A 12500-nucleotide genomic window follows, 5' to 3' on the forward strand; every position below is an offset into this window, starting at 1 on the left:
ACTCTGTTACTCTAGCTGTTCAGAGGTTTAGAGCTGTGACCGGTTTGGTGATCTTTCTTTGCAGAGTGACTCAGCTATTTCCCTCGCATCATTTTGACATCAAAGACTGAGGTTTGTAACGTGTGTTTGTGTATCGATGATGGAGGTGTTTCTGGTTCTGGTTCTGGTTTCTGGTTTCTGGTTTCTGGTTCTGGTTCTGGTTCTGGTTCTGGTTCTGGTGTGTATAAAGCCTGGAAGAGAATGTACCCTCTGGAGTGGCAGCTCTTTGTCCGAGAACAACAGTGTTACTGCCAGACATGCCGTTTTAAGTATGAATATATGAAATGCCTTGGTTTTTAAGTATGAATATATGAAATGCCTTTGTTTTTAAGTGAATGTATTGCAAATGTTGCATTCTGAATTCCTGAACACTCCACATTTATTATCCAGAACCTGCTTTAGTTCTTTTGTCACATTCACAAGACGGAGTGTTTCTGCTGTTTTGGTGACTGTTTTGGTGCACTGCCACGCCTCCAAAACAAGGGGCTTTCAACCAAAACTACTGTTATTCCCACAGACAGACAGACAAATTATATAGACAGATAGGTAGGTAGATATATTAATAGATAGATAGATGGAGCCTTTTTTTTAGACAGGGAAGGACGAGTGCATTATTGTTGAGGAAAACGTTGTATGAAATGTAGACCATTGGCCTTGTGATGAGAATGTTTGCTGATGACCATATCAGTATCATGAGGACTACTCTGTATGTTGCTTGAATCTTGGTCATAAAATATAAACCTTCGTAATATGATAGTCTTTTATACCTGGAAATGAATATATCTGATGGCTATATGTGTGTAAGTAATGTAAGCTTCTATTTTGTGTTTTTATTTTTATGTAAATGATTCATAGAGCGTCAGCTATCAATACAGTTACTGTCCGACCTGTGATGTTCAACCCTAACCTTCACCTGTGTGCTTGATTTATAGATTTTTTTTTTCATATTTTAATGTAAAACTTTTATCCACTCAAAGTGGAAGGAAAGGGAAAACATCATACAACAAAAAGCAACAGAATAAAAATTTCATAATATATCTTTTTGTTTTGTGTGTGTGTGTGTGTATGTGTGTGCGTGTGTGCGTGTGTGTGTGTGTGTGTGCGTGTGTGTGTGCGTGCGTGTATCGAGTGATCCAGGGAGCATGACCATTCATGTGGATTCAATAGAAGGACAGAAATGAGCCTGGTTTGTGTTTAATGACTGGATGCTCTTGTGGGCGGGTTCTGTGGCCATGTGACGAGATGTAGAGAGATGTCACCGTTAACAAATGTCACAGTTAACAAAACACTTTTAATGAATTTCAAAGTAAAAGTTATTGTAGTTGTAGCAAGAATGTTACAGCAGTATTACAATCATAACAATCACTTGCGCTATGTACATCTAAAGCTGATGTCTTAAATCTTTGGGAAACTCTCGCTTCTATTGAACAGGCACAGAACACAAAAAAGTATTGTGTGTGTATAGTAGGTTTGCTGCTATGTTCTCTGTTGAACATGCTCAGTCGTTTTAGATATATACTTTAAAGGACAGGACATGGGAAATATCTCTTTCCTGGAACTTCCCTGGAACTGTGGAGCTTTTAACGATGGCAACAAGGAAACCAAAAAAAAACAGGAAGTGCATAGCAGCGGAAGAGGAAGTGACCTCAAGGCCAGTCCTTTATGTACATTCTTTGGGGAGACATCAAACCCGACATTCCGACACAGTTTGGTTGAGTTTTAGGCCCAGTCCCAATGTCCACCTTTTAGGGACTCTCAGACGTTGAGGCGCGTTCCTGCTAAGTGTGCGAGGGCTAAGGACTGGCCCATCGTCAAATTGTCAAGTACATGAGGGCTCTCTGGCAATCATTTTAAGCCCTTGATGCCCCCATACTGTAGGTCTGCACTTCTGCACTCTTTGCCTAAGGGAATTACCCAGAGTTTATATCGTTGTGACGTGCAACACGGGGTTACCTGAAGAGCAGCCAATAAACAAGCATGGATCAACCAGACGTTCACGTTACAAAACAAAATATGTTTTCAGCTGGACTTGCTTATCTGCACAAGTAGCACAATAATTATTTGGGTTTCAGTATTTTTACATGTGAAGAGTTCATTTGCAAAAACAGATATGTGCATTTTGATACATTTTGATAAATAATTTTTTCAATCAAATGTCAACATTAAATATCAATTAAATTACAGTTGGGTTGTTTTGATTAAATAAAGAAGACTCTTCTTTATGTAATCAAAACCATCAAACTGTTATTTAATTGATATTTAATGTTGACATTTGATTGAAAAAATGATTTATCAAAATGTATCAAAATGCACATATCTGTTTTTGCAAATTAACTCTTCATATAGGTTATCAACCCTATGGGTTTGTATAATTTGATTTGTTTGAAAATATGTACAGTAGGCTATGGTTCTAAATTACATAGATTACTGCTGCCATAAATCATATGATTCCTCAGTTAAAAGCTGCATGACAATCATCCATCTCAGTGCAGTCTTCTTTGAATTGAGAATTACAGCATGAATATGAAAATAGTTCTGAGGTGCAAAAATCAGGGTTGTCATTCTTGCGTGAATGTATGTTTGTGAAATGATTTCAACAAGTTGAACAGAAATGTTTTGAGGGTAACACAAAGGGTTGTGATAATGTAAAGGGGATTTGACCCAAAATTAAAAGAAAAACGTTATGTAAAATTTACCCCAATTGACCCAAAACTACAAGAAAAACGTTATGTATAATTGAAATGTAAAATAAAAAGTCCAAAACACACAATATTAAGAAACATGTTTTGGCATCAATGTAACGTGATGTTGCAAGTTTTTTCCAATCCCTTTTTAATTCCATTTAGACCCCTTGCAGCCTCTCGCACTCAACCACTTTACCAGGTGACGTCAAGAAGTCTGTGAGGGTTCAGGGTTTGAGGGTTTAGGGGCGACGTTGGAGCTGGACCTTAGCTTCCTCCTCAAAAGTGATTCACTGTCTCTTAAGACTCCACACCTGATTGGCTAGTGTTGGTGTCACTCATCTCTTGTGCTTTCTTAGTGCGTCCTCCATCGCTATTAGCGTGGTTCTCAGCCCCGCCCCTCGTAACGGCCTCTCTTGGCAGGTGCTGGGCCACCGCTGCCATAAGGTTGCTGCGGAAACCCCTGCTGAGAAAGTTGTAGAGGATGGGATTGGCCACGCAGTGGAAGAGCGACAGGCATTGGACGACGGCGTAGGCGAAGTAGATGTACTCCACCTCCTTACAGGACAGCAGCCGGGGGTCCAGGTCGTCCACCAGCATGAGCATGGTGTCTATGTGGTAGGGTAGCCAGCTCAGCACGAACACCAGAGAGTAAACATGGACCATCCAGAGATCCCTCCGGGGTAGACTCTGGGGGAACGCTCGCACTGCTCGTAGGGTCAGCAGGTTAAAGGTCACAATGATGGCCCCCGGCCCCAGGAATTGAATGATCAAAGACGATAACGTGAGGGAGATGAACCAGTTAAGGAAATTGTGCTCCGGGTAGTAGTAGCACCCTGGTTCATCCCACTCCAGCAGGCGCACGTGGGAGCTCTCCATAACGGCCATGGCAGCTGACAGGATCCACAGAGCCGCGCACAGCAGTGCTCTCCTGCGCCTCTCTGTGGGGCCCCAGGGGCGCGGCCCCGCACGCACCACGGCCAGGTAGCGCTCCACCGTCATGTAAGCCAGGAAGAGAGAGCTGCTGTAGAAAGCAGTCACGAAAAACAGGTTGGTGAATTTACACATGAAGTGGCCCCACAACCACACATGGTCCATTATAGCCTGAGGAAAAACACACAAGATACACTTCAATGAACAGAAGCAGATACAATTTCTATGACATGTTTGGCAACTCAGTGACTAAAATACACTTATACAACGGTTAGTTCTGGTTCTTGATTCTGATTGGCTGGAAGCCGTGTTAAAATACTTTGTAACACACACCTGGGACCGCATATCATTCCATTTTCAGTATTAATGCGCCTCCCATTTGATCCAATGCATTGTCTTTTGTTAGGGGAACTATTTTGCTTGGCGGAATTGAGGGAATGATGCTTCGTTTTGAATAAATCTTAATATTTTACATTGCTGTGTTTATTTTACACTAATAGATGTAGTAACCGTTGTATAAAAGCAATAAACCACTCGAGGCCGTGTGTTATAGTGATTTTATAACAGCTAGGGGGCGTTGTTAGGCACGACACGAAGCGGAGTGCCTAAAACCCACCTAGCCGCTTCGTATCGTGCTTAACAACGCCCCCTTGCTGTTATAAAATCACTATAACCCACGGCCTCTCGTAGTTTATTGCCTAATTCTATTAGTTTCCAGTAACTTACTTAGTTAGTTTCCTCAGTAACTTAGTGCACAGAAAACCATTCAAACCAAGAACTTGCTTAGAAGAATATTAGATTAGAACATGTAAGATGGAGATAAGTACAAGTTCACTGCCTACCCCCAGCATGAAGAAAGGCACCACCATCATCATCATCAGGTCAGAGATGGCCAAGTTGAGTACGCAGAACAGCACGCCGTTGCGCGTCTTTCTCCGGCGCCAGTTGACCCACAAAACCACAGAGTTGAGGGCCAGGCCCGACATGAAGAAGGCAAGGTAGAGCAGGAACAGAGCGATGCGCCGCGATGAGGTGTCCAGGTCCAGGTGGCAACCGTAGAGGAACCAGGCCGTGTCGTTGTCATGATAAAAGAAAGAGTGGTTATGAAGGAGGGAGAAGTTCTCCATGGCCTGTGGGAGACAGCACAGCAACAGTATATTACCATTACAGGAGACTACTGTAGGAAACAAGACAGCTACCAGTTATCAGTGAATCGATAGCCGAGTTATATCCTATATCCCTTCATGTTACCCAGAGCGCTTTACAGAGTCCAGTATTCATTCAGACACAGTCATACCGGTGGTGGTAAGCTACATCTGTAGCTACAGCTGCCCTGGGGCAGACTGACAGAAGCGTGGCTGCCAATCAGCACCTACGGCCCCTCCGACCACCACCAACGTTCATTCACATTCATACGTTGCATGTCTTTATGATGGTGGGGGAAGCCGGAGTACCCGGAGGGAACCCACGCAGGCACGGGGAGAACATGCAAACTCCACACAGAAAGGACCTGGAACGACCGGGATTCGAACCCAGGACCTTCTTGCTGTGAGGCGACAGTGATAACCACTGAGCCACCGTGCTGCCCACACACTGTGAGTTATATCCATGTGGCAGGGATGTTCTACACATTAGACAGCTGAGCTATATCCATGTGAAGTTCTACACATTAGACAAATGGTCTTCTTTCTTTTCCTTGGACATGACAGTGACCTGATATGAGTTGAACTGACACACACACACACACACACTGATTTTATTAAGCTGACTGAATTGAACTGACTGTTACAGCTGAGATTTCATTTCTCTATTTTACAGTAACATAAATGTGTTACTGTACATACGCACAGTAACGTAAACTCTTCCTAGCTACAATTTCTCTCCATTGTAAACCTAGAATGATATAGCCTATTAGTGCACAGACAATTCATTTCAGTTATGTCTACATGACCCTGGTGGAGAGAGCATAGTCATTGTAAAACTGCTGTCACTCTAGGAGCGTCCGTCTGAGAATGTCAATTATGATCGAACAAGCTGATGGAGGGAGAGGGTTAGGGTTCGAGGGGTGCAGACTTACCTTTGGCAGCAGAGGTCTGTAGACAGGATGAGATCAGTAGAACGAATACACAACACTGTCCCTGTTGAACAAGGGAGCAACGTACAGACTTACAATGATCAAGAACTCTGTCTTTGGGTGGTTTTCTCTGCTCTGCCTCTTTATGTATGTGAATAGTCCCTGTAGACACACGCGCACACACACACACACACACCCACACACACACACATACACTGAATCAGCACAAACCAGAAAGGAGGGAAGAGGATATCCTCTTCGGGGGAGGAGGCGGGGGGAGCTGAGGATGAACAGATCGTAAAAGAGGAAATGTATAGATACTTGGAAAATAGTCCGGCCTCAGTTTTTGAAAATGCGTTTAACCACTGAGACAACCTGTGCCCTGTAGATAGCTCTTCTAACGAGACGTCTATCCTCTAGATCAACTTACAAAACACACACAAGCATTGGCAGCTGAGATGATTTGAGAGGAAGGCATTTCCTATGCCATACAAAAGTATGTATCTGAGAACATTTATCTTGGATTTGTTTCAAACTCTCGGAAAAGTGCACTTCACCTTTTCCAACCCTCTCCTACCTCTGTGTCCACTCAGCAATGTCCATTGTTCTAATGCTAGCCTGTTCGCTTTATCTTCCCCAGAGGAACAGGAACACGTGTCAGCAGATTTACGAGGGGCAGGGTGAGGACAGAGATTAACCTCTGACCCCTGGTCGCCTGCTGTGTGCTCAGGAGAACACTACACTCCTGGAAGCATCCCTGACCCCTAACCCTTACGCTGAGGAAGTCTCACTGACCTCTGCAGCACTGGATACTTAGATTTCCATTGACAACCTTTCACAAACAAACAGACAGACGCACGCTCACAACACACACACACAAGCAGACATACTGAAGGTACTGTAGATCACAACACACATACACAAGCACACATACTGAAGGTACTGTAGATCACAACACACATACACAAGCAGACATACTATAGGTACTGTAGATCACAACACACACACAAGCAGACATACTGAAGGTACTGTAGATCACAACACACACACACAAGCAGACATACTGAAGGTACTGTAGATCACAACACACATACACAAGCAGACATACTGAAGGTACTGTAGATCACAACACACATACACAAGCAGACATACTGAAGGTACTGTAGATCAAAACACACATACACAAGCAGATATACTGAAGGTAATGTAGATCACAACACACATACACAAGCAGACATACTGAAGGTACTGTAGATCAAAACACACACACACAAGCAGATATACTGAAGGTACTGTAGATCACAACACACACACAAGCAGACATACTGAAGGTACTGTAGATCACAACACACACACACAAGCAGACATACTGAAGGTACTGTAGATCACAACACACACACACAAGCAGACATACTGAAGGTACTGTAGATCACAACACACATACTGTACACAAGCACACATACTGAAGGTACTGTAGATCACAACACACATACACAAGCAGACATAGTGAAGGTACTGTAGATCACAACACACATACACAAGCAGACATACTGAAGGTACTGTAGATCACAACACACACACACAAGCAGACATACTGAAGGTACTGTAGATCACAACACACACACACAAGCAGACATACTGAAGGTACTGTAGATCCAAACACACACACAAGCAGACATACTGAAGGTACTCAGATCATAGATAAGCAACCTGTGGAAGAACAGACTTTGGCTGCACAAATGCCTGACTGCTATATTGAAATACTGCCAACATATTTCTAGGAACAGCAGCAGGGTGTATTTCTCTACACTGTCTAGTAGTCATTTCCCATAATTCAATAGGACATTCTGACCACCTGGTTCTGCTTTCCCCTTTTGAAGACAAGAAGTGGAATTGAGACGAGGTGGGATTGTCATTTCACTGGATTTAACTCACAATTTTATGAAAGATTTAATGAAATCAAACAAAATATAGGCAATTATGTGTAAAAACATGATTGTCACTCTACACATCAATCATCATTTTTTCTAAAATACTAGACGAATCTTTTTCCCTCACAAAATAGTCCTCATGTCAGTCCTGCTGTCCTCCTGATCTCAAAGACGTTGCGCTCTGTCTCCCACCACATGGTTGAAAGGTTGTCAAAGTTTGTCCGGTTGTCAAACTTCCACTCATAGAGAAACTCCACCGATCCAGACTCCAGTGGCCGCATGGCTTCATCTCACTTCCTCCACCAGGCCCAAAGTTTCAACAATCCTCTCAATATATTCCACCAAATAAATAGCTCTTTAGAAACATACGAAGAAATCACTAAATATATTGCCGTCTGTAGTCAGTATGTACAAAGAATTTCCAATTTAATTCATAAAATTCTGAATGGCATTAAGCAACACATTAGAATCAGATGTACAGATGCGTGTGGTAATAAAGATGTCACTGTGAAAGGGTACTGCTGGGGAGAGCTAGGCGAAGATCTTGCTGATGAACTCGCGGAAGCGTTTGGCATACTGCTCTGGGTGAACGGTAGAGATTTCTGCGCCAGCCTGGAGACACACAGACACACATATTTCCCACCAATAAAATGGTCAGGAATTCATATGTACAACAACACTAGCATTTGAATATCTAGAACATATGTTACCAACTGAAATTGGTAAAGAAATTAAATTCAATGAGTAAACCGATACAGTATGTTCTATATCCAGGTAGGACTAATGCACATTCTGACCAGAGTTTTGGCTCTGGTGTGGAATGTGTGTGTGTGTGTGTGTGTGTGTGTGTGTGTGTGTGTCACTCACCCCATGTTTGACAGTCTTGGCAGCGTGAGCAGCTTTCTTCTTGGTGTCGTACTGGGTCAGCACATTAATCAACCCCAGGAAATAGACCTCCCTGTGAGGTGCACCTAGGGTGTGTGTGTGTGTGTGTGTGTGTGTGTGTGAGAGAGAGAGAGGGGGCGGTGAGTAACTGGGCAGAGGGTCTGGTCTGATCAGTGTGGTATTGGTACTGTACTACTGTAATGATACTGTACATCTGAGGCTACACTATATACAGTACATAGCATAAGGTCCTATATTCCATTACGTTCTCCCATTTAAAATGCTGTGTGCTTTGCATGGAAATCAGGGCTGTCCACTAGGTATAGGTACTGCATTTGTAACGCGCTCCCCATCCAGTTGTTACACTGGCCCGGAGCGCCATTGCCTGCTCATTGGAGCAATTTGGGGTTCAGTGTCTTGCCCAAGGACACTTCGACAGGTAGTCAGGAGGAGCCGGGATTCGAACCACCGACCCTACGATCACTGAACGACCCGCTCTACCAACTGAGCTATACCGCCGCGCCACTACACATGCATGTTCTACGAATCACAGTTTTAACTAAAAAGACCCCAAAAAGGTTCATCGCAACAGTGGATATTTGCTGGCTGCTCTCCTCCTCAGGTCAGAGGTCAGTACCCTCTGTCTTTCTAGAATGTTCTCACCTTCTGCACCCTGGATGGCGTACACGTCCACATAGGGGTCAAACTCTCCCGGACCCAGAGGCTTGAAGGAGTTCAAGTAGCCCGCGATGCCCTCAGGCGAGGCCCCGTAGGAGGCCGGGCCAGCAGCAGCGAGGGCCAGGCCGTTCTCCTCCTCCTCCTCTTCCTCCTCGCAGGACGACTCCTCCGTCTCCTCCCCCTGCGCCTCCTCCTGCCTCTCTGCGTCATGGATCCCCAGCAGGAGGCTGTAGTCCATGATCCTTAGATGAGCTAGGAACTGAGGAGGACACATGGAGGCACCTTGAAGATACGCACGCACACACACACACACACACACACACACACACACACACCTCTACGTCTCTGTTCAGCTTGTCCATGGTCTTTTGTTTCTGCTCCTCGCTCACGTAAACCTTCTGCATGTTGTTTCTGAAGTCCACGTCTTTATAAGTGGGCAGCTCTTTCACCTGAGAGCAGGACAGAGGGGACAGAGAGGACAGGAGAGGACAGAGCAGGAGAGGGCAGAGAGGACAGAGAGGACAGGAGAGGACAGGAGAGGACAGAGCAGGACAGAGCAGGAGAGGACAGAGCAGGACAGAGAGGACAGAGAGGACAGGAGAGGACAGAGAGGACAGGAGAGGACAGAGAGGGCAGCAGGACAGAGCAGGACAGAGAGGACAGGAGAGTACAGAGTAGGAGAGGACAGAGAGGACAGAGCAGGAGAGAGGGGACAGAGAGAACAGGAGAGGACAGAGCAGGAGAGGACAGGACAGGACAGAGCAGGAGAGGACAGCAAGACAGAGCAGGAGAGGACAGCAAGACAGAGCAGGAGAGGACAGACCGTCACAAATCTGAACAAACTAAGACTCATCAATGAAGTGCAAATAAGTGATGATAGGCACAAAAAATAGTAAATCAGTCCTGATTCTGATCTTACCTTCTCTTTGAAACTAGCTGAACGAGACACCAGGGAGCCCTGAGAACAGAACAGATGCCTGCTGTATAAAGCACTCCATACTTCCACTCCACAGTTTCAACCAACCAGGCAACCATTATATTGTCGCAGACTGTGAACAGCACAATGTCATTCAGGTTCCCCCTAGTGGTTCATATTGTATGTGTCAATGAAATACAATAAAGTGTATGCCAAGCACATCCACCACGCTGGTGCAGGACAAAATGACATCTGGTAAAGTAAAGTTGAGGTCCGCACACAGCTACTCAACAGGACTATTTATTAGGTAAAAGGTGACAACGTTTCGACCCGTGTGGGTCTTGATGAAGACATTGTCCACAGTCCCTGTAACCACATTGGTTCCACTCTCCCTGAGTATAACTATTGTCAAGTGTTACTGTACCAAAGATTATTATCAAAAACAATCATGACAATGTCAAATTATGGTTTCACAGAGACTCAGGCAGTATGCAATAAGCTAAACAGGAAGTAGAAATCAGATCTAGAATTTGGTTCTAGCGGTTCTAATTATGACTGGTATAATGATACACCGCAATAAAATGTTCACTAAAACCAGTCTCCAAGATGCATTATTTTAATGTTTATGCAAACAAAAAGGGCATAGTTCTGCTAATTTTATTTGTGGTTTTCAATATAAAACTTATTGAAATGATTTCAGTGTGTATCAGTAGTTTAAAAAAAATGTTCAGCACATTTTATAATACCGCGATAATACTAATAACCGTGATAATTTTGGTCACTGTAATCGTGAGGTGAAATGTTCATCTCGATTTGGTTCCACCCTACCTTGAGGTCATACTTCCTGTGCACATGGAGCCTGTGGCTGAAGACGTTCCTCATGACGATGAGGTACGTGTCCTCGCTCTCCACGGTGACCCGGTACATGCCCAGGAACTGAGGCAGCAGCGTGCTGCCGTGACACGTCACAATGTGCTGGAGAACATGGGGACGTACAGTAGATATTCACTACATACATTCAGAACATAGGAACGTACAGTACATACAGTATTCACTACATACATTCAGAACATGGGAACGTACAGTAGATATTCACTACATACATTCAGAACATAGGAACGTACAGTATTATAGTATTCACCACATACATTCAGAACATAGGAACGTACAGTATTATAGTATTCACTACATACATTCAGAACATGGGAACGTACAGTAGATATTCACTACATACATTCAGAACATAGGAACGTACAGTAGATATTCACTACAAAACTCCTATGTTTTTCAGCATGGGATGGTGTACTGTACAGTAGGTGAGATGCTGCTGGTCCTGGTGGTCCCCTAACCCTTCCCCTACCCCTACCTAGGGGCGGCTGTAGCTCAGTTGGTAGAGCGGGTCCCTCAATGATCGAAGGGTCAGTGGTTCCAATCCCTGCTCCGACTGTCCACATGTCGAAGTGTCCTTGAGCAAGACACCTACTCCCCAATTGCTCCCAATGAGCAGGTTAGCACCTTGCATGGCAGCTACCGCCATTGGTGTGTGAATGGGTGAATGAGAGGCCATTGTAAAGCGCTTTGAGTGCCGCTAAGGTGGAAAAGCGCCATATAAGTGCAGTCCAGTTACCATTTACATAAGCACTATATAAGTGCAGTCCATTTACCATTTACCTGGTGATATTCGGAGAGGATGTTGTGCATGTCCTCCACCTCCTCGCTGGAGATCTGCTTCACGATCAGAGTCCGGTCGTATGACGTCAACAGCAGACCCACGCCCTGACCCTCCACATCCTTGACTGGGGGACTGCGAGCCAGAGACACCTGTGATTGAGGGGTAGGGGGTAGGGGTAGGTAGGGTAGGGGTAGCGTTAGTGCATAAACAATACGACAATATATATATTTACATCACCTGATGCTCAAGCAAATGTTATGCAAAGTCCATGAAAATGTTAAAGGGCCACATCCACACAGAAACCTTTTCTAGGAAACACAGGTAGAAGCTAGGTACCTGCAGAGAAGATGGCTTCACACAACCACCGAGCTTCCAAATAGCATCTAAGCGTCAGGGTGTACAGTACAGTATGTATGTATGTATGTATGTATGTATGTATGTATGTATGTATGTATGTATGTATGTATGTATGTAACCCTAAACCTGTATGTTCTGTTTTTTGTTTTAGTTTATTTTATATATTGTACAGCACTTTGGTGCAACTTCGGTTGATTTTAAACGTGCTTTATAAATAAAGTTGACCTTGACCTTGACCTTGACCTATGTACAGCAGTATTATTCATGATGTACCTGATAATCCTGATCCTCAATGCCGAAGCGCTCTCTGAGGTTTCTGAACACCTGTGGACAA

At 44.2% G+C, this 12500-nt stretch overlaps 2 protein-coding genes across 2 annotated transcripts in view; both read right to left on the reverse strand.

Moving 5' to 3' along the window:
* Positions 1-3020: 3020 nt before the first annotated feature.
* On the reverse strand, positions 3021-6330 carry LOC311311273 (G-protein coupled receptor 182-like; the record flags this gene model as incomplete). Its single annotated transcript, XM_084440953.1, has 4 exons — positions 3021-3824; positions 4496-4783; positions 5731-5746; positions 6305-6330. 4 exons carry the CDS (start codon positions 6328-6330, stop codon positions 3021-3023), a joined length of 1134 nt encoding a protein of 377 aa, XP_084297079.1.
* Positions 6331-8189: 1859 nt separating this feature from the next.
* LOC311311003 (phosphatidylinositol 5-phosphate 4-kinase type-2 gamma-like) overlaps positions 8190-12500 on the reverse strand; it is a gene marked incomplete at both ends in the record, with an annotated part of 7598 nt that continues 3287 nt past the window's right edge. The window contains 8 exons of the mRNA XM_084440615.1: positions 8190-8270; positions 8526-8629; positions 9207-9480; positions 9557-9670; positions 10141-10179; positions 10966-11112; positions 11809-11958; positions 12440-12500. The exon at positions 12440-12500 is cut by the window's right edge and continues 36 nt beyond it. Of these exons, the coding sequence (XP_084296741.1) occupies positions 8190-8270; positions 8526-8629; positions 9207-9480; positions 9557-9670; positions 10141-10179; positions 10966-11112; positions 11809-11958; positions 12440-12500 (970 nt within the window). The remainder of the gene's footprint in view (positions 8271-8525; positions 8630-9206; positions 9481-9556; positions 9671-10140; positions 10180-10965; positions 11113-11808; positions 11959-12439) is intronic.

The sequence above is a fragment of the Borostomias antarcticus genome, assembly GCF_949987555.1.
Source record: "Borostomias antarcticus genome assembly, chromosome: 7".
In the NCBI taxonomy this organism is placed as follows: Eukaryota; Metazoa; Chordata; class Actinopteri; order Stomiiformes; family Stomiidae; genus Borostomias; species Borostomias antarcticus.